This window comes from Nomia melanderi, chromosome 8 (assembly GCF_051020985.1).
Source record: "Nomia melanderi isolate GNS246 chromosome 8, iyNomMela1, whole genome shotgun sequence".
Taxonomy (NCBI): domain Eukaryota; kingdom Metazoa; phylum Arthropoda; class Insecta; order Hymenoptera; family Halictidae; genus Nomia; species Nomia melanderi.
Window position 1 is genome coordinate 16565204 of NC_135006.1, and position 20864 is coordinate 16586067.

General features: G+C 50.7%; 2 protein-coding genes across 6 annotated transcripts in view; both read left to right on the forward strand.

Moving 5' to 3' along the window:
- The window catches only part of LOC116433066 (nephrin), a 105540-nt gene extending 92107 nt beyond the window's left edge, over positions 1 to 13433 (forward strand). For 4 of the 5 annotated variants that reach the window (XM_076369615.1, XM_076369614.1, XM_076369617.1 and 1 more), the window contains exons 9-15: positions 1057 to 1187; positions 7811 to 7970; positions 8363 to 8710; positions 10383 to 10649; positions 12039 to 12278; positions 12856 to 12968; positions 13139 to 13433. In XM_076369615.1, the coding sequence (XP_076225730.1) occupies positions 1057 to 1187; positions 7811 to 7970; positions 8363 to 8710; positions 10383 to 10649; positions 12039 to 12278; positions 12856 to 12968; positions 13139 to 13219 (1340 nt within the window). In that variant the 3' untranslated portion in view covers positions 13220 to 13433. The remainder of the gene's footprint in view (positions 1 to 1056; positions 1188 to 7810; positions 7971 to 8362; positions 8711 to 10382; positions 10650 to 12038; positions 12279 to 12855; positions 12969 to 13138) is intronic. The other variant, XM_076369618.1, reaches the window with a different exon arrangement.
- A 5014-nt stretch (positions 13434 to 18447) lies between these two features.
- Npc2b (Niemann-Pick type C-2b) lies at positions 18448 to 20830 on the forward strand. Its single transcript, XM_031990753.2, has 3 exons — positions 18448 to 18685; positions 19558 to 19862; positions 20366 to 20830. Exons 1-3 carry the CDS (start codon positions 18607 to 18609, stop codon positions 20447 to 20449), a joined length of 468 nt encoding a protein of 155 aa, XP_031846613.1. The 5' UTR covers positions 18448 to 18606; the 3' UTR covers positions 20450 to 20830.
- Positions 20831 to 20864: the final 34 nt, after the last annotated feature.

The window sequence follows — 20864 nt, forward strand, 5'->3', positions numbered from 1 at the left end:
AGGCTTAGCGGCCGTTCACGAGCCGTCGCTGTTCATGTCGGCGGATTTTTCCGCTTCGCTTTGGCATGCCGATATCTGCGACGTCCGGCTACGTCGAGAAACAGACCGCTCGTCGTTGAAACATTTGGCCGCGAAACGCCAGGCCGATAATTAAAACATCAGTTACGCTTGCAGCCCTTGCGTTTCTTCCGAGATGAAAATTTATTTTCCGCGCTCGCGAACACGGACGACACCGGTGCTCGGATGGAAGAAAAATATTGAAAAAACTTCAGAAAAACCTGACTTCCGATAATTCCAACGGCGAACGTACATACCTCTGTTTTCAATCAACGCGTTCACTGTCTAGGCGACCACCGACGACCCGAGCTGCCGGACATAGTGAAAATAACTGCAACAAGATCAACGCAGATTAAAAACATTCGATAACGTGGATAATTAAATAACAGTGCAAAGTAAAAACTGTAACATCGTTGTCAGTCGTTATTTCTGACAGAATTGATCTACGCTACGAAAGAATATACGCGGTATCACGCTAAACGCTGAAAATTCCGATGGCGATGAACGTGTCGGCTAAAGCGAACCGTCGGCCGTCCAGGTGTCATCTATTCGGCACGGTCGATCCCGTAGATTTCGATGGCGAATCGAATAGCGCAAGGAACTACGCGCGATAAAACGTTTCCCGTCGGCCAAAGCGCGACGCTATTAACCGTAGCGGTTTCGCGTTTAAGTTCTATCCGGCGCGGGCACGCGATTCGCCGAGCCGCGTTCCGCACGAGCGAAAATGCAAATTTCATTAAACGAACCTCGCCGATATCCGAATATTATTGCGACACTGCGTCGACGAGCTCTCGATTCATAAATAACGAATGGATGGACCCGTGACAAGCATATACAACTTCCGCCGGACACGGATATCCCATCGAAGCCTCTCGTGCATGACACACCCCGAAAACCGGCGCTGCAACACGCTTTAATCATGTTCTAACGCTTACACAACGTTAGCCCTCTCCCTCTCTCTCTCTCTCTCTCTAACGTTTTTATTTCTTTTTTTTTTAGTTGCGCCTATCGTCACTCTGAAGATGGACTCCTCGTTGAATCCGAAGAACATCAAAGAGGGCGACGACGTGTACTTCGAATGCAACGTTAGGGCGAATCCTAGGGCTTACAAATTGACATGGTTTCACGAGGTACGTCAAACCAGCAGCTACTTCCGCACATTCGGTCCCATTTGCCGTGCGCGTCAAAGGGAGCCCCGGAAGTGTCGGCGTTCCAGACGCTCGTCGCTAACCGGCGCATCGCGTCGCGTAGTTCCTACGGACAAGTGTCGTGTGTGCTCGCGCGCGCGCGGGCGCGTACCAGACGGGACGTAACAGCGGGAAAGCATAGGACCTCGTAAAAAAGAACTTCTCGATGAATCGACACCGACGTGAAATTAGGCGGCGTGCCGGGGGAGAGGTTTCTCCCGCTCGTTTCACCGCGTGCTCGTAAAACGAAGGTGCAGAGGTGTAAAACTGGCGCAGCGTAATAACTCCGTCGCGCGATACACCCGCGGGAATCCGGGAAATTGCGCTATAATGGCCGGCGAAAGAGTAACCGGCTAGGTTTCGAACAGACCCGACCGTTGATGCCTCTAGTGCGTGGGTCGTCCGTGAACTCCGATGGGGCTGAGACGTGAGTAATGCATCGCGAGGAAACTAGGCGACGAGGAAACGCTCCGGGTCGCGACGCCGGCCCGTCGCTTCGCGTCTCGACCCGCCGAAAATATCCTGGAAAACTCCTGGCTCGCACCTGGAAAGCTCGAGCGTTATCTTCGGTCACTCGAGGATCCTAGAGTTAAGCCTCTTAAGGGGGATTATGCTTTCCATCATTCTCCCGGTGCGAACGGGTCGAAACTCTCCCAAGGGGTCGACGAAATCCTAGGAGCATCGTGCGACCCCTCGCCCCTCGCCGGATGCTCTCGCCCATGGACGATATTCCGAGCTGAAGCTTGAATTCGTTGTCCCCGTCTCGACGGATCGGCAACAGCGCGTAAACTTGCCAGCATTTTTGAATAGAATACCGAAGACCTCGCTGGAACATGTGCACCTCGACTTCCAGTTCCGTTTTCCACCTTTCGCGTTGGATTTGTCTCGCGTGGAAACGCTTTCTCGAGGTATGCGAATGCGATCGCTAGTTGTAACCAGATGTCACGGTTGAAACAAAGTTATTAGAATGTAATTATCGTTGAATGCTTTTGGGAATTCTACGTTCTTGATTCAGGTTTTCGCGTGGAATCTCCCGCTTCTTGTTTGTACCGTTTGTTACAGTACATCCTGCATATTATGGAAGTAAATACGTATAAGAAGAGTAGTCGGTCATTAATGGCGCAACATAAACGGTAGTATTCGGCGAGAAAATAGCGCAAAGAACGATGTCTCGGCTCTCTGTGAAAGTTCCGGCGTCCTGAACGAAACGTACGAAATTCCCTCGGCATTCAACGTGTTAATAAAACGTGCGACGGAACAAAGCGTTCGGAATTGTCAGACGTTCCCTCCGAACGCTCCCCAAAGCGCACGAAAAGGAGGACGAAAGTTTCCGTGGCAAACGAAGCGGCTCTCACTTTTCCTATCGAGTTTGCTCGGTAGATGCAGCGTCGCGTAAGTTACGTGTCTAGAACCACGACGCTTCGAAGCATGGACGTACGGAAAGCGACAAGGCGGTTGCGAGAATATTTTAGAAGCATTCGCGAATTATTAACACCGGCGTCTACGAGGAGATTCGTCGAACACGACAGCAGGCACGACAGAAGGATGTCCCGAATACGATTGAAGCGCGAACGAACGATTCGACATCCGTCCACTGCGAATTCCCGATCGAACGTCGCGTGATCCTTAATTAACGGCCTCTCGCTAATGGCAGAAATTACGAACGAATGAACTCGTATAAGCGAAAGTTCGCAAAATCGAATACGAGCGGAGAAAAGTTTTAATAAAAGGACGCCCTTTTCCGGGTGAAGGGGGGGCGGCGGGGTGGGCTATGATTCAGTGCCGGGTCAAAGGGAAAAAAAAAGTAAGAGGAATTCGGTGAATAAGTAACGGAGTTTCAAAGTTTCGAGGAAGAGGTTTCGTCGTCGGGAGTGGGATGAGAGGGCGTGGATAACTTGAAACGTCTCGAACCGTTCCTCCGGTATCCTCGCACGGCGGCGCGGTCGCGTTTGTGCTCACCCTGCCGAAATTATCGGGTATTTACGAGTTCGTAGTCGCTTCCCGTCCGTTCGACGTCCTTTCGCTTCGCATTCCGAAAAACCGAACCAATAAATTCCGCACGAATCACCGGGCAGAGCCGGTTTACCAATCTGTAAAAATGCTCGCGTAAAAATCTCCGCCGAATGGAAATTTTCCAGTGAACGAACGACGCTTTTGCGTCCGTGCGTCGCCGACCGTGCCAAAACATTCGCGGGGGTCGCATTCATTCGCGGTTAATCGCACGCGCGAGCCATTCGAATGACGAATCAAAGTAGAAAAACACTCCCCGCCGGGAAAAACTCGAGCGAGTCCGAGGATTCGAATATCGGGCCCTGAAGGGCGGTTTCGTCGGCGGCGAAGGACGCGGTGCATTCGGAACGGATATTCGCGCGGCAACAACGGTCGACCGCGGATCAGTTTATAGTTTATAGGCAACGCTTCGCTGGAAAATGAAAAAGACAGCCGACCAAACGCAGCCGAGTGTCAGCGGCCGCGGGCGCTTTCCACGGTTGCGCTCGGCAACGATTATGCAGCGCAATGACATGCGGTTGAAATAGAATCTAGACGGGTTACATCAAGCTGGACCTTCCGCTAATTCACCTATGTGTTATGAAATCTGATGCTCGCGTTACCGCGGCCGGTGCACGGGGAAACGCCATTAACCGATCAGCGGTTGTTAAAATACGCCACTCCGCGATGACGTTCGAAGACGGGAAAGAGGATCAAAAAGGCTGTCGATCTGGAGATAAATCCGGATCAATAGGCATAAAGCGTCGGGCAGTGATGTCGAATATAAAAATAATGAAAGCCAAAGGCGGTAAGAATAAAAATCCATTCGGGATCCGGCCGATGAATCCATCCAGACATACACTATCCACGGGAACGTATTTAATTCCCCTTTGCTGAATTATAGTCCGCTCTTTCCAAACAGCTAATCCCCATATAGACTCTCGAAAAATTCGAGTTGCCCAGGGATTCCATTGAAAACACGCTCACCCGGTGTGGCACAGCGCGAAACGGACGAGACCTGAATATTCAGCCGTACCGAGTTTTCAAATCCGGGAGGAGTTTTAAAAACGTTTATCCAGATTAATGCGCTCCATTGTCCGGGCCGCGTAAACGACAACCCCGTTTGGCCGGCAGGCAACCGTCGTCGTTCGTCCGAGCATTGTCTCGGAGCTGTCGCGATCGTCCTTTTATGGGATTGTCGAACAGATCGGCGGCAGGGAGATTCCGGAAACAAAGAAGGCTTGCTTATGCTTTATGCAGAATCCGAGGGATAAGGATGCTCGCGCGAGCTGGAAGTGCACCAAGAGGGAATGGAAGTTATCGGTCCTGTCTAGCGCTGATCCGGCAGTCGCGTGTAACGCGGAGAGGCAAACGTACCCGTTGCCCGCCGCGGATTCATATTATCGTCCCGACGCGGAACGCGAATGCTTAATGTCTCACACGGACACGCGACGTTCTACGAAAACAGGGGACTTGCTCAATATTTTCGCCGGCGCGCGCGATGCCGCATCTCCGCGACTCAACGAACCGCGACGCGAACTTTATCGTATTTCCTGGTCTCGCGAAAGATATGCGCATCGCATTTCCGCTCGCGTATCCTGCGAATGTTAACGCGTTATATGCTGCGAAGGTCACCGCTGAACGCCACTTCGAAATTGCTTGGAAAGAATTACGCCTGTCGAGTCGAATGATTAATCGTTCGCAATTGAAAGTTCCGCGCTGGAGATATTCTCTCATATTCTCGGTGGAAACGAAATAAAAAGCGATGTAATTTTATTTGAATATTTCATATATCGATGCATTGTACAAAGCTTAATATTGTCTAGAACTTTGAAAACACAACAGGCCAAACTCTTGCGGCGGCGAACGCGTTAACGATCGGAGTAGCGCAACAACAAGTAACAACTACGCTACGTCCGATTAACATCGTCTGATTCTACTGCAGGCACTTCGAGATTTAATTCCGCCTACGATTCCGCGGGTTCCTTACGCGTTCTCGTTACCGGAAGTTATCGCGGCCTGCCAGGAGTTAATCGAAGGCAGCACGCGCGCAAACAAGCAGCATCAGAGAAATAAGATGTAGACCGATATGCAGCAGCCAGCGCCGGTGAATCGTGTATTCGACGAGGCAACGTTTTCAGTGTACAAATAATAATAACATCCGCCGCCGCGAACTTAGACGCATCGTTTCGCGATCCGAGATAGCTTCGAACCGCTGGGGGCATATTCTTGAGTCGCATGGTTCGCGCGTACAAGTTTCCGCGAACTCCTGGAAACCGAATGAAACGGATCCGGCGCTCGTTACTCGTAGAAAACAAGCAGGAGAGGCGCGTGTTTGGTAAAGCGAACAGGACTGGAACTATTCCGGCGGATCCGCTCGGCATAGTTCTCGTAATCCTCTAACAACAAGTTATCTTTTCCACGGAGAACTAAAAGTATTCTCCCAGGGCGTTCACCAACGAAGATTCATAGAGTTGTCGCCGAACTATCTCAAGGCTGCGAACGAAAATTTTCAAGGTAGAAGCGAAACCCCGCGGGACCAGGATTAATCGATATAATCGAATTCGAGAACCGATAATAACGACGTGTATACACACACGTCCACCACCTGCTTTCCCGTATTAACCCAAAGTACCCGGTTGACGTATCGATTTCAGCGACCCGGATACCTTGATCGTGCTCCGAAGATTTTCAAGTTTCCGCAAAGGGGTGAATAATAATAGTGTATTCGGTTTCGCTGGGAAAACTTGCCGGGTCTGCGATCGACCACCCCCGTCCGCCGCTGCCCGCGCCGGCGTTCCCTGGTGAAACGCGATTCTTGGACGCGACGAGCCGAAAGTTCGCATGGTACCTAGACCGGAACGGAACGAGGGTTGAAAAGCTTTAACGAGTCGTGATTTTAGCACGAGTCCGATGAAATATTCAAGTAGTCTGCTAGCCCCGAGACATTCGCGAAAGTGCGGGGTTTCGGGGACTCGGGAAATAATCGAGTTTCAGAAATTTCCATCCATCCCGGGGCTCGGTTACCGGCGCGGCGCGGCGCGGCGCGGTGCACCTTAAGGCCGCAACCTGTGTGCGAAGCCTTTGTCGGAAACTTAAGAGAGAAATTATAATATTGTCGGGGCTCGCGGAGGTTGCGCGCGAGCCGCGCCACCACCCTTCCAGCTAAGGCGCGAAAATCCGCGAGCTACCGGCCCTGTGTATGCACGCGAGGGCGTTGTAATTCGCAGCCTCGCCGAGAGTGTATATATTTGTGAACCGGTGGCCAGGGACGACTATGACTGGCGAGGGTGTACACGCGCGAGCGCGCACGACTGTCATAGCGTTCGCGCCGGGAATAACGAGCCGGCGAGAAAAGAGGACGGAGACAGAGGATCAAGTGGTGTACATCGTAAATTCCCTTTGTCCGACCCCTCGGAGCGAGCGACGATCTACAAGCGGAACCACGGCTCGGGCTTTCTCGTCGGGGACGTCGACGTCCCGTCCCGTTCCATCCCTCGGCCAGTCTTCGGCCAGGCCGAAGAAAGTCGCAGCACGCGGCCACCTAATTGTTCGTTTCTAACTGAAAACAAACGGCGCTCGAAACTCGTCGCTCCGTTTCCACGGTTGCGGATGAGCCTCCGACGAGAGGTTCGGATGTCTTCCGGGCTGCAGCGAAATCGTTACGCAGCATCGACCAGTCGCTGGCGACCATGGATACGCGGTCAGTCGAGCGAGCACACGGTTTTTGCGTTTCGAAACATTTTATCGTTAACGATCTTCCATTTTTCATACCTTTTGCTTTAGCGGTGTTCGATTCGGCTAACGAGTGCTTCGAAACACGATGCATATCGATGCAGGACGATTGATTACAGAACTAGATTGCCGGAGAGCAATATGCGTACACGTATCAATTTCAAATTAGTCGCAGAGTCGCTCCTATTTTGAACTCTTGACGATGAAGTCGATGGCGGCTGGTCGACTTGAAAGTTCATTGATCGAGACCGCCGAGATTTAAATCGATGTCGAATGGTTCGACCAAACTTCCGTGTCTCGAGAACGTTTCTAGCGCGAGGTAAATTTTGAATCTTCGGCATGCGCGACAGGCTTTATGGTTGGACAGCAACGGAGAATGCGGCAAACAGGATCCTAACTTTCCGGAGCTTCTCCGACCGTGCCGCTAACTTTTCGTCGTGGCCGTGTACTCATGACTGAGGGGACTTAACTATGTATGGTATACCCAACAAACCGTGAACCGGATTCTTCTTCTTGGTCATCCGTTTAAAAGCTTCCCCGGTGTTGCTAGCCCTGGATATCATTTCCCCAAAGATCACCGTACACGCGGCTGCCCGGCGAATGTACGAGCGTTTTATTCGGATATCGTTCTTCCGGTACATGGAGCCGCCGCAAATAACGAGTCACAATATCGAGCAATTTTCCGCGTGCGCGTGCCATAAATTTCGACGGCGATATCCGGCGAACAACAAAGATCGGTGAAGCGTGCGTTATTCGCGCGCCGTCTCGTTGCCTACATTCCCGGCTGAAATCTCGACCCGGACATTCTTTGATGCAGGATCTATTTCCCTTTGTTTATTCAGGAAGAAGAGCTCCATTACAACGTCACCGCCGGCATAGTGCTCTCGGACCACTCTCTGGTGCTTCAGAGTATAACTCGGGAGTCCGCTGGAAGATACACCTGCATGGCCGCCAATGTGGAGGGTCGTGCCAGTTCTAACGTAGTGAACCTCCAGGTTATGTGTGAGTATGGTCTCTCCGTTCTCGCGATGCGGACATTGCGGGGCGCGACAAAAAAAAAGGGGGGAACGACAGAAAAATATATGTTCCATCCGTGAATGTCGTAGACGTTCCGCGATAAAACACGGCCGGCGTGTTTTTTCCGTGTCCAGGCTGTCCGCATAATCGTCACTTTTATTCCCCCCCGATGACGACGCACGCGCGGCCCCGGTATCTCGCGAAGCAAACGTAGCACCGAATGTTTTACGACGGCCCTCGTAACTCTTGGTTTTCGTTAAACCGGGAACAGGCGCGATATAAAGCGGAGCGGCACGGAAATACCAACGGTTAACGCGAAAAACGCGTACGCGCCATCCGCCACCGGTTGCATGTACCGTGGTACGTTTTTGTTACAGTCGCCCCTATTTGCAAGCACGTTTTAAACTCCGCCGGTTGGAGACACCAGAACGCGACGCCGCCACCTTTGAACGTGCCCGAGGAGGTTCACGGAGCCTCGAAGCACGAGACCATCAGCTTGGTCTGCGAGGTCGAGGCTATTCCGACCACCATCAGCTTCCAATGGACCTTCAACAGCAGTGGGGACCTCACCGACATTCCGTCCACAAAATTCACTAACGAGGGCACTTCGAGCCGCCTGACCTACACCCCCTCGTCCGACATGGACTACGGGACGTTAGGCTGTTGGGCCAGCAACGTCGTGGGTCTCTCGAAGCAGCCGTGTCTCTACCAAGTGATCGCAACAGGTTCGTAGTCTCCTCGGAGATTCGAGTCGATAGATTCGAGAACGATGCGAGAAGAGAGTTTGGTATGCGAGTTGCGAAAATGATGGCCGATAAAAGAACAGAGAGAAACGAGAAAGAGAAAAAGTCGGAAGAACGCAGCAGAGTTAAGGGAGCAATCGCTGTGAACGACGATTCGCTAGTCGACGCGGTAATCGCGCGTACGGCGCGCGCAACGGTCGCCTAACAACAATTAAGCAACGCGTTACCGTTGCGAGATAAAACGATCGCGGCGAACGAACGAAGTGAACGCGGGAACGCTTTTTAATTATTCCTGAGCCCGCGAAAATTACCGAGAACCGTGTACCGTTCGGCGTCCGCCGAGCATAACGCCGGACAGCGACCGAAATCCCCCGGGGAACAAACACGAAATGAAAAACCACGTTATCACCAGCTGCTCGTTTCCGGCCGAACTTCCCGTCGTATGGCCGCGACGTGCGCGTTTTTGCGAGTATTTCATGAAAACCATAATTGAATATGTTCATTACCGCGTACGCGCGGTGGGTTTGTGTTCGACTTGGAGAAAGCCGCGGCGAATCTACTGGCCGAACGCCGGCCGAAGTCCCGGGGACGGCCGACGGACAAAACCAGTCCAAGAACCGTTCGACCGACCGAATTAGTTTCGTCCGCGTCAGGTATAGGCGTCCGTCGATTCACAGAGGTTGATAATTTCCAGGCGATTCGAATCCGACCCGATGCGAAACCGTTCGGCCGCGTCACGCGGTAATTGGACGCGTAATTTATTTTCGAACCGCGGGAACGTGTTTCTTATATAATTACGGGTCGGCGGTGCGTCGGCCGGCACTTGACCAGCGAAGCTGACGCGGAACGGTGTGTTTATTATCGGCGGAGCCGAATAATCCAATTGTTCCTCGGAATAGCGGTGCGCAGAGGTGAACTCTCGCCCCGGGGAGTGTGTTTAAGAAAGGCGGGCGACCGCGCTAAATAATTAGCAACGGTGGAAATGCTAATCGGGGGAAAGAAAGGAAGAGAAATGGACGCGGAAAATGGAAAAATCTATGGGTCCGTGGCTCCAGCAATTTGCGTTACCGCGAAAAAAGGCCAGCAGCCGCGCCGAGCACATTGTCCACTGTTTCCGCAAGCTTTTTCAGCCGCCTATTTGCATACAAGTGATCTCGTTAATGCAACGCCATCGTCGATAATGACGCCCGTGGAACATAATTTCATTGGCCGCGAAATGGTGCAGTATCGCGTTGCAATTTTCGTTGCGCAATAAAACGAAGTTATGGCCGCCGCGGCGTGACTACGCCACTTTTTCCTGTTCCGTTCCACCGTGAGAAATTGCGCACAATACGACCCTTCGTTACTACGCGCGACACGCGTTCGTTTTGAAAAAAAGAGAAGAAAAAAATGGAAAAAGGAAAACGCATCAGCCGGATTCATCCGCGGCTCGCATCGTCTATGAATAGGTTCCGGGCCGCGCGGGTTAACGAAATTAGGCGGCGATAACGCGAATTTCTCGCGTAGGAACCCGGACCCCGATGAAACGCGATTGTTGCCACGTAACTAGGCGCTTTTCGGACGACACCGGCGCGGTCACAGCATTCGGCGAGCGTGATGAAGTTTCCAAAACTCGCAATGGTACGGGCAATAATCACAGGCGGTCGTTTCGCAGGCAAACCGTACCCGCTGCAAAACTGCACGGCCCAGAACCAGTCCGGTTCCTGGATCAGGATATCGTGCGAGGAAGGGTACGACGGCGGTTTGCCGCAGAAGTTCGTCGCGATGGTGGACAAGCTGCGCCTGGAGTCGGCGAATCCCTATTGGGAGCTGGAGCTTCACAAACCGACGACGATCGCTCTTTACGCGGTCAACATGAAGGGGTCCAGTGCTCCGGTGATCATGGAACGCGTGGCGTTGAAGGGTGTAGCCAAGTTTACCGGTGCGTAAGTACCTACACACCCGACGAAAGTTGAACGAGAAACGCGAACAGACGGATAAGCAACGGTCTGTATCCACTCAACGGGTCGCGCTCTTCAAAAGATCCGACTCGTGGAACCTCTTCCCGTTCCGAAGCGTAGAGAGAGCTTTCCAACCTTTTGCCACCAGCCACTCCCGCGCGATCGTATATCTCACGTGCCGGCGAGGCATCCGCCTATCTGCTCTCCGCTCCCGCTGCTCGATAATAGGTTTTCACGAGTCGTCCCGTTGGCGAACAGAGATTAACCGTATTCGCGGTACGCGAACGTGTTAGTTCTCGCCGCGACTGTATCGCCGTTATTCGGACACAGCGATACTCGCCCCTGCTACGGATTTGTCCGGCCATCAATTAACTGGATTAACGATGCAGTTAATAGTCGCGGACCGCTTCTGCGAGGCGGAAGAGGCTGGCTCGCGAGACGATAACAGCTAATTAATCTTCGTCCGACGCTCGGGGCTATAAAATACAGGCGTTGCTTGTCGCAACGGAGAAAGGAGGAAGGAAAAGACAATCCGGAAACGCGTCCTGAAATTTATGAGCCATTACTATGCATTCTGTTTTCTCCCATTCGTTTCTTTCCTCTCAAACTTCGCGTTTCGGCTGTCCTCCAATAGCGGCACCGCCCCGGACAGTTCAGCCGCCCTTAATTTCTCGTCGCGTTCATTAATCTTACGCGACAACGAAGACGCGCCTATGGAGGAACCGAGCGGCGGCCGAGGCTGCAAAAACCGGAGGGAAATTATAATACGCGGCATCTTTGACCGTGCAACGACGACAACGACTTTCTACGGGCGCGATTAATCTTTTCGGATAATATCGAGCGGAGACGGGGCGCCCGTGCATCGGCGATCGTTAGGAACGCAGCCCGAAGAACGCGCGCCTCGGCGTCCGCGAAGCGGAACAGGCCAACGCTGTAGGGGCAAATGAGAAGTTCCAGCGTTCGTTACCTGTTTCGTGGGAATAGCAACGCGTGAATTAATAAACACGTTAATCGAACGGCGCCAAGCGGTGCCGCCTCCTCGAAGTTTCGCAATACACCGGAGTGAGACCCTAATTGGAAGTAGATTAGGTTCCCCGGAAATTTCTCGCCGAAATTCAACCGCAACGGTGTTCACAAACGCGCCCGAATGACAAACAAGAGAATTAGAAACTGTCGCGGATTTCGCCGGAACTCGGTCGCGCGGACTATTCGAAACGATAAACGGAGGACATTGCCGGGGCGGTCGTGATGTATCGCGCGTTCCGAGAAAGAGAGACGGGAAAAGCGAGAAGGAAAAACGAAATTTATATCGCGTGCGTTGCCGAATAAATCCAGTATAAATAGAGAACTAGCCGAGATTTCGTTTATAGGTGAATCGGTGTCTTCGGTGGACATGTCGCCGATCCTGATTGGTCTGGGTGGAACGGCGACCGGTTTGGGGCTAATCGTGACCGGCGTGTTGATGGCGCTGTGGAGAAAGCACGCAGCTACTCCGGCGAAACCGAAGCCGCCGCAACAACCCAGCATCTCGACCTTCGCCGGCAAAGGCGAAGAGGAGGACGGGAATCCCGATCTCATACCCACCACGGCCTTGACCAATCATCTAATAGGTAATACCGTCGTTCCCCTAATACCACTCGGACGTTCGGGGCAAAGATGGGCGGTGTTACAAGTAATTGTCAATGACTCGATGCTTCGGACATCGATCGATTCATATCGCAATTGCTTCCGCGGCGGTGAACGCGTTAAATCGAGACGCGAACGGTGACGGAGGAGCATCCGGTTCGAGAACGCTGATCTACATTCCCTAATACAAACAACCCTCCATCGCGTTCCGTTGAATTTTGTACGTGGAACTGATGAAAGTGCTCCGTTTAAACGAGAACCGTAAATACGTCGGGTCGCGTCTTAAACCACAACCGGATGCTTACAAAACTTTCAAGGCAATTGCTCGTTCGGGACGCGGTCCGTTACATCGATCCACCGTCTCCGGCGGCGGCATCGGTTGCATCGCTTGCACCGCCGCATTCGGGCCACGTCGATTTCGATACAGGGAGCAACGATGGCCGTATAAAATACTTACGTGAATCTTTTGCCGGGCAAAACTTACATCGTTACGTCGTTACCGCGACTCCCGGCGAATCCATTATACGACCGGCGTTAAGCTCGCCCCGTAACTTCTTTCAGATAGGAAGCTTTTACATTACGGATCCTTGCCGCGGAGGCCGCGACAGCTGGAAGGACGGGAGATGTCCCACGATGTCGTAGAAGAGTCGGATTATCCGCGGGCATCGCCAAACGTGAGTAATCGGATTTTCATCGTCGGCCCGCTAGAGGCGGGAGGCGAGGATTCCGGCTGGCCGCGACGCCGATAAATTGAAATCGGTCGGAGGCTGTCTCGTTGAAGAACGTCCCACCGATGCCGGTGCCATTTTATTCGTGTACCAACGATCCTTTGTCTCTTTTCCAGACGTTTTACAGCCTCCAAAGACCGCACCGATATTCGGAGACGGTTATCCGGAGCGCCGCGATCCAGGAAAGTTGCATCTAAGAGAGCGAGGCGCATTCGGAGGATCGAAACGGTCCCGACGATCCTGACGGGGAGGAAGGGAGGGATCATGCTGGAGCGATTCGCCGCGAGCCGACGGAGTTCCCCTTTGGCCTCCGTCGCGGAGTACACAAAAATCAAAAAGACTAAAGCCATGCTTACACCACATTGTACACGTTTAAGCGTACGAAGACATTAATTAGCCAGTCGACGACAGTATGCCTTTGTAAATATTGTATATAAATAAAACACATCGATTTCGTGTTACGCGGCTCTCTCCCTCGCCATTCGGCACCCTCTGGTCCTGCGTTCGCCAAAAACTTTCTGTCTTATTAGTTATTTAATCGATCGCGCGCCTTGTTCCACGCATGCGTCTATTTCATTCTCGTTCCAAGTGAAACGCTCGCGAAGAATGAAGGAGAGACGCGAAAGAGAAGCGGCGATTACCGAACCAGCTATTATCGTATTTAGCGCGTTTCTGTCGGATTTGGTTCAAGTGCCGCCGCTATTCTCGCGAAAGATTTAATGTACCCGCGGATGTTTAATGCGCCCGGTGTAAGGGAAATAGCGGTGTCCCGTATGACGGTCGAGAACAATGCTCCGAGAGGTATATATCCTCGAAACAGAGCGAAAGGTGATCGCGTACACCGAGATGCGCCATCGTTCGAAATCCAGGCCAAGGAAAGGGTGGAATTTATCGTGGCCTCCTTTCGCGGTAATCTTTGTTTTGAGACACGGGAATCTTGGACACTTAATGAGACTTTTCCCCTATTCGTCTCCTCTACTTTACAGCGCAATCTCGGCGTCTTTCGACGACGATAAATGCACCGGACCAACTTAGCCGGGTTACTCGTGGCCGAAGTATCTTCGATCGGCCATGTTATTCATCGTTGAACGCACGAGACGTCCTTGCAAGTGGGACGCGTTATCCCAGTGTAATAGTCAGCCGTTTTCATCCTGAAAACGTTTCAAATGCACCGGACGAAGCTGAATCGCTCGGAGAGCAGATAGCATCGACCGTATTTTTGAACTTTATTCAACATGCCGATCGTCCCGATAAGATCCGATGACGTTTCGGTCTGCTTCGGCAAGTCGAACAGAAATTTTAATAAAGCTGCTTCGAGAATAAAGATCTGCGTTTGTTCTTCTATGCTTCCCATCTTTCTCCCATTAAATCCCTGAAAGAATCACGAACTCTGACTCTGTTATGTTTAATTTGCAAAGTTACCGAGGAATAAATAATAGATTTTACCTGTAACAGGAATACATTCGTTGACATTCGAAGTTAAATATAACCAACGCGATATAACACACAAAATTGAATAAGGTATCAGTCAACATTGTCGGGTATCAATAAGTCACTGGAATGGAATGAAAGTAAATGAGCGTTATTAAATATTGGTTAACATCGGCGGTGGTCAACAAATGAAAAATCGATTTCAAACATTTGTAGTCGATCTAATAGACAACAGTTTATTTATGTTCCCCATAATATTACCCGTCGGCCATCTATCGATAGTACGCGCAAACAGCAGGAACCTTCGAGATGCAAATTTAAAATCAATACGAACATCCCGTGCAGTATAATTTTCTATGCACCGTTCGGGGATAGTGGCACCATTCAAAATATTCTCTCGCATAACCCGCTTCTACCTGCACCGAATGGTCAGCCTGCGGACCGCATAAAACTTCGACATAAAAATCGCAATTGCCTCAATTTCTGTAATCTATTCGTACACTCTGCTGGTAACGTTACGAACCACAGAGAAAATCGAATGTCCGAATCTGCACCTTTTGTCGGATCTATCCTTTCACCTAGTCTATGCTACGAGTCTTCGGTACTGCCTGTAGGTAAAACAGACTGATCCACGTATCATTCACCCGAATATAATATTCAACTATTCGACATTCGTATAACTTAACATACATTTGCTTCCAAGTGCGTCGAAGTTTCTGCAATCGCGTTTGTTCCGCAAACGTTGCAGCTCGGTAAAATGTTACCAGCACACCGTAACGGAACGATTGCCCAGCGTTGGTGAAGTGCACTGAAACGGGTCATCGGCCCGTCGCAGTTATCCGTTTCGCCGAAAGCAATTTTTCCCTTGTTCGGAGGTTTTCCACGCATCGCTTCGGAACAATTACACGAGCTAACCGCACGCGGTCCAGTGGACTGTAATGGAACCGATACGCTATCCGGTAGCTGGGAGCGAGGGAGAAACAACGCGTCCCTGCATTTAAATACGACTCCTGTCCACTCGATGATTCGATCGCTACTGGTTCGATGACTTCGCGAAACACTGCGCCGGTTAATCGAGTTCCTTGCGAAACTTGCTTCCAACGGAGGCATTTTTCTCCGCCTTCCTCCGCGTCCCCCGCCACGCCGAAAATGTATCGAGGAGGATCGAAGTTTCTCAGAAAATTAAGACGTAGTTACTTCGCCGTCGGAATCGAGTTATACTCGTAGACAGTGTTCTAATTAGTCGAGATGAGATAATTGCCTTTAGCGAAGCTGCCCGGAGAAAGAGAGACCTTGCGAGATCCGGTTGTGTATTCTTCGTACGATAGACGATCGTTGTTCGCCGCAGAAACGATTCGTGATAAAAAAAAAGAACGAAGCTATCAATGAATATAAGAGTCCGCCGGTTTCCTCGTAGACTCGTCTCATTCCTGATATTTCATATTTTCTCGCTCCGCGACAATGACAATTGATATGTATTATCTTCGAGTGACAGGACCGCGGAGGGCTATCGAAAAATTACATACGACACTTCGCGAATCCTTTCATTTGCTTAAGGAGTGGCCGTTTGTCGGCACGCCATATACACCACGATACGATCAATTATGTATCTCGATAAATTACAGTGTGCGAATAATAGCCGTGAGGCAGTCACGAGATCGAGGCGATTATTTGAAATCTTTTTTTTTTTACTCGTCCGGCGCGTTCGACGTACCAGTACAAGATGTCGTCCGCCGTAATTACGTTGAACGAAGGAGAAGAAGAGGTCGCGCCCGGAAGCATGGCGTGAAGGAAATCGACTGCGGAATTACTTCTCGCCGAGAGATATCGTACGCGAGGCGACTGGCAACTGGCCCTCCCTTCGTGAGCTGGATGAATAATTATATTCATGATCACGTTTTTTGTGCCGCGTTTCCGAGAATGGTTCGTCAGACCCTGATTCTTATGTACACCGGTTGGTCAGAGCATCTGCCGCGTTGCGACGGGAGCGCCTTAATTTCTCGCGCTGCTTTTCTGGCATTGCGTTTAAATTGGCTGGCCCGAGAAACGGAGTTCTCTGCGAGGCATTTTTAATTCGAGCCCCATCGGCACAATTATTCGATTATCTTGTTAACGGCGAGCCGAGTCTACAAACGAACGGCGCTGATACGATCGAATTGCCTCTCGAAAAAATTCGCGACGCAGATGCGGTTAACCGTCTCGACAGCCGAGAATCGAAATACCTTCGCGAGAAATACGTCGAGCCGATATTTCGGTGTTTCACGTGAAACCAAGTTTCACCGCTCATAAAGTTTCCAAAGAAATAATAGAAAAACGAATATAATATACCCTACTGAATTAACTAAATTCACTATAAGGAGTAGGACTCTTTTACCGAATGATCGTTTCAAGAGTATCTGTTCCCTTTGAAAAATTCAATGAATTTTGAAATTGCTATGAGGACTTCGAGTAGCGCTGTTTCTAAGTTGGAATATGTACCTCCGAACAATAGGAAAACCATAAGACGTCCAGAGAGTTAAGAGAACTCGAGTCGCGAGTCCAGTTTTTCGTCGATCGAAACCGTGATCCGACCATCTCGGGCCTCGGAGCCTGAAAAAGGGAAAAAAACGAACGAGAAAGGTATCGCGCGCATCCTCATGGACACGCGAGGAATTCTTCCTCTCCGCCTCAAGGTTACTGTCACTGGCGATCCCTCGTTTGTATTCTGGCCGACTTCTGACTTCACGGGCTGCATTTCGTGTTGCCGGGCCACGTGCGTTTCGCCGTTATCGCGCGCGAAACGTATCCGGACGTTCCGTTGTCAATGTCGTTTCATGTTCTTCCGCAAAAATTAGTAATCCGAATACGAAGCAATAGCCAGACACTTAAGTATGCCGGGCAGATAAGGACAGTACCTTTCGATCGATTCCATAGTCAAACGTGTATCAGCACCGGAATAAGTCAGGCTGCCGTAAGAACGCTTCGAATCACGTGTTACCCGTGATCGTACCTTCGCTCTTTGTTTATATCCTGGAGTCACGGTTATGTGATTTCAGAGAAATTTCGTAACTTCGTCAGCTCGGTTCTAGTGTGACGAAGGTCGCGCATGTGTTTACCGTTTCCAGGGAAACGATCGGCGACCGTAATTCGCTCGCGATGAAGAGTTCGCATCCATTATTGTTCACTTAGAAAAAACGTTATTCCCCCGTTTTATGTGGCAACGATTCGAAACGTATAACCAGTTCCGACGTACGCATGCATGAGCTAAAGAAAGAAAATATAATGCGCGCAAAAAATACGCTATGAAAGGAGCCCGATCAGCGCAACGAGAGAAAAAGATGAAACTAATCGTGACGATAATAATAATGTAGGATTAGAATGAGACAGGCCGAATTAGCATTAACGCAAACTCTGACTAATATCCTCGGTTCTGACACACGTATTAGTACAAGCGCGATAAGATAAAAAGTAAACGAAGCCGGCGGTGGTCGACGGAACATCAACATTACAGCTCGCCGCGTTCGCGAACAACAATCAAAGGTCGTCTATGTAAGAGAAAAAAATGGAACTTCATTCCAGCGGAGAGGCGAGAGACGCGGGATGTTAGCGTTGTTAATTTCCTGCCCTTTGTTGTTCGCAGCCGCGTTGGTCCGTTTCATTTCCGTTCGGACATACGAGCGAACGCGGACCGGCATTGACGCGACGATGAAAAGGAGGAACGACGTTAAAACAATCGGAATTGGAATCGAGAACCGAGCTATCTAAAAACGACCGTGCGATCTGACCGAAATTAAGAGACCCGCCCCTTTTCTCGATCGATCGCACTTTCGTTCGCGATCGTATAGCTCTCGGATCCACGTACCTTCTGCACGCGATTTATCATTCGACTCGGCCTGTTCGATCTTGTCGAAGTTTTATGAATTTACATATTCCCTTCCACACAGTGGATCGCTTTTCACCGTTACCCCCACCGCGGGATCGTCTTTCCTCGGGAAGGGGGAATCCGTTTAAAGCCAACTTTGACGAATGATCGGCCATAACGTTGCATCGTCACAGCGGCTCGCAGTCGAAAGTCGGACTCGGAGCTGGTTGGAGCAAGCAGATACGGCAAGGAGCTCATCGCGCACAGAATCTTCTTTCGAGGACGCACCGCAACGAACTTTCACCGATAATTATGCTGAGGGAAACGATTCTCGTGTTCGCGGTTCTGATCGCGGTGGCGAACGCCACGGAAGTCCTCAAGTGTGGCAGTGGTGCGTAGAAGAAACTTGGAATTTTCAATCGGCGTGTGCCCCCTCGACGATCTCGCCTGTGAATCGTATCGTTCGAATAACCGGATTCGCTGAGAAATCGGAAACGCGTCTCGCGCTCGCGTTGGACGGTCCGCGTTCTGTCAACTGGATCTCGAGTTTCGCGGATATTCGCATAAACGCGCGGATCGTTCGTTTCTTCTGCGAGCGTGCAGCGTTTCGATTCAGCGATGATTCCTGAATCGCGGGTAAATTGAAGGCTTCTCGGGAGTCAGTCCCTGAAACTGCGAGTTTCACTTTCGATCTCGGTCGCTCGTGGGAGTCTGTGGGGCCGAGAAGGGGGCAGGACAACCTTCGACCCGGCTGGGGAGAAAAATGCGTTGGCTCGGTCGCAGGTAGAGGCAGGTTAAAAATACACGCGATGGGATCGGCAGGAAACGATTTCTCTTATCCTTGCGAATAATCTGCGCGCGCTGTCACGGTTTCCATGAATCGATGGATGCGAGTACATGGTAGTTGACCCAAAATCAACGCGGGGAACCAAACCGACTCGTTAGAAATCAATTGAACACGTCGAGTGCTGTTGCCGTCACCGATTACAAGCGTTTCTCGACTGATTGAAAATTATTACGACGCGTAAACTAATCGATATCCGACGAGAATGTCGAATAACGAAGCTATCCGAACGATAAAATAACGTTAGAATCGTGGAAGCAAATAATGAATAATCGTTTCCGTTTCTATTTTTACGAGACACGCAACGAGGCGCGACACTCTGAAAAATCTCGTGACGGTCAACGTGTCGTTTATGTAACTACCCTCATGTTTCTTTCTTTCGAAGAAAGCGAAAGACGAGTAACGTGCTGTTTTCGCAGGAGAGCTGTACGAAGATTCCAACCAGATTAAGATATCCGGCTGCGACAAGCCGCCGTGCAAGTTGAAGCGTGGAACGAAGGGAACAGTGGAGCAGAAGTTCGTGCCCAACAAGGACATCGAGAGTGTTACGAACAGCGTGAGCGCCGCGGTTCTCTCCGTGCCGCTGCCGTTCGTCGGCGTGGACGGGACCAGCGCGTGCGAGAATATTTTCAACGCGGACGGCACGCCCGCTGGATGCTCGCTGAAGAAAGGCGTCGATTATTACTACAAACGGGAGTTCCCCATCCTGCCAATCTATCCTACGGTGAGCGTTTCTCAATGGACCGATACGTCGTCCAGATTTCCATTCGTTCCTCCGTTATCCAGTCGCGCGCGCTCGCGGCGTCATCGAAATTCGACGCGTTAGCGGCTTATCTGCTCGATAACCGAAAGTTTATCGTAAGGACTAGACACGAGGAATGTCGCAATTTGCGCTGAGAGCTAGCGCGGAACCGTCGTTTCCGTTGGCCGTCGCATTATCTCGCATGAGCATATCAGCAGCAATTTCGTAACACACTTTTTTCTTCTCCGATTTCTTAGAAAGATGATCCATCGATGCCGGTCGTTGATAAATTCCTTTGAACTCTGTCGAAGAAGCTGTATCTCGCGGTGTACGCTGGAATCTAGTTACTCGCGATCTACGGAATTAAAATTCTTCCTTTCACGTTATCCTCGTTTCGACTATATTTCGACTTTGCTTCGTTATCATTTCCCCTGTATCAAAGGGTTTCTGTCAGTAAGTTCATCGTGATCGTTATTATTTCGCAGATCTCAATGGTGATTCACTACGAGTTGAAGGAAGGCGAACAATCGATAGCGTGCTTCGAGGTTCCTGCAAAAATCATACGCTGAGAGGAGCTGCCCGTTCATTCTGGGACGATTAACTTCCTCGATCCCCGGACCAATGGAGCTGCGCCTCTGCGTCCGAAACATTTGTACAATAAGGATGGTTACCGTTGAAGAGAGGACGTTTGCGATAGAACAACCGGCATTCTCGCGAATGTGCTGCTTTCGGTAGCCCGCTTTACCGTCGAGCTTAATTAGCATGTAGTACTCACCCGTTATTTTAATCGTTTCCCCTTTCCTTTTCTCTGTCTTTAATTTACCCTCCAGCGTTCTTTACAGTTTGTCGCCAGGGACATAGGTAAATTATTCCATGCGAGGAAAGTAGCGTGTATTTCGATTCAGACAACGTCACGATTACAATTGTTAATAAAACTTTTGTATAATCTACCTGCGCGGAACGCGTGCCTCTTCTCAATGAGCT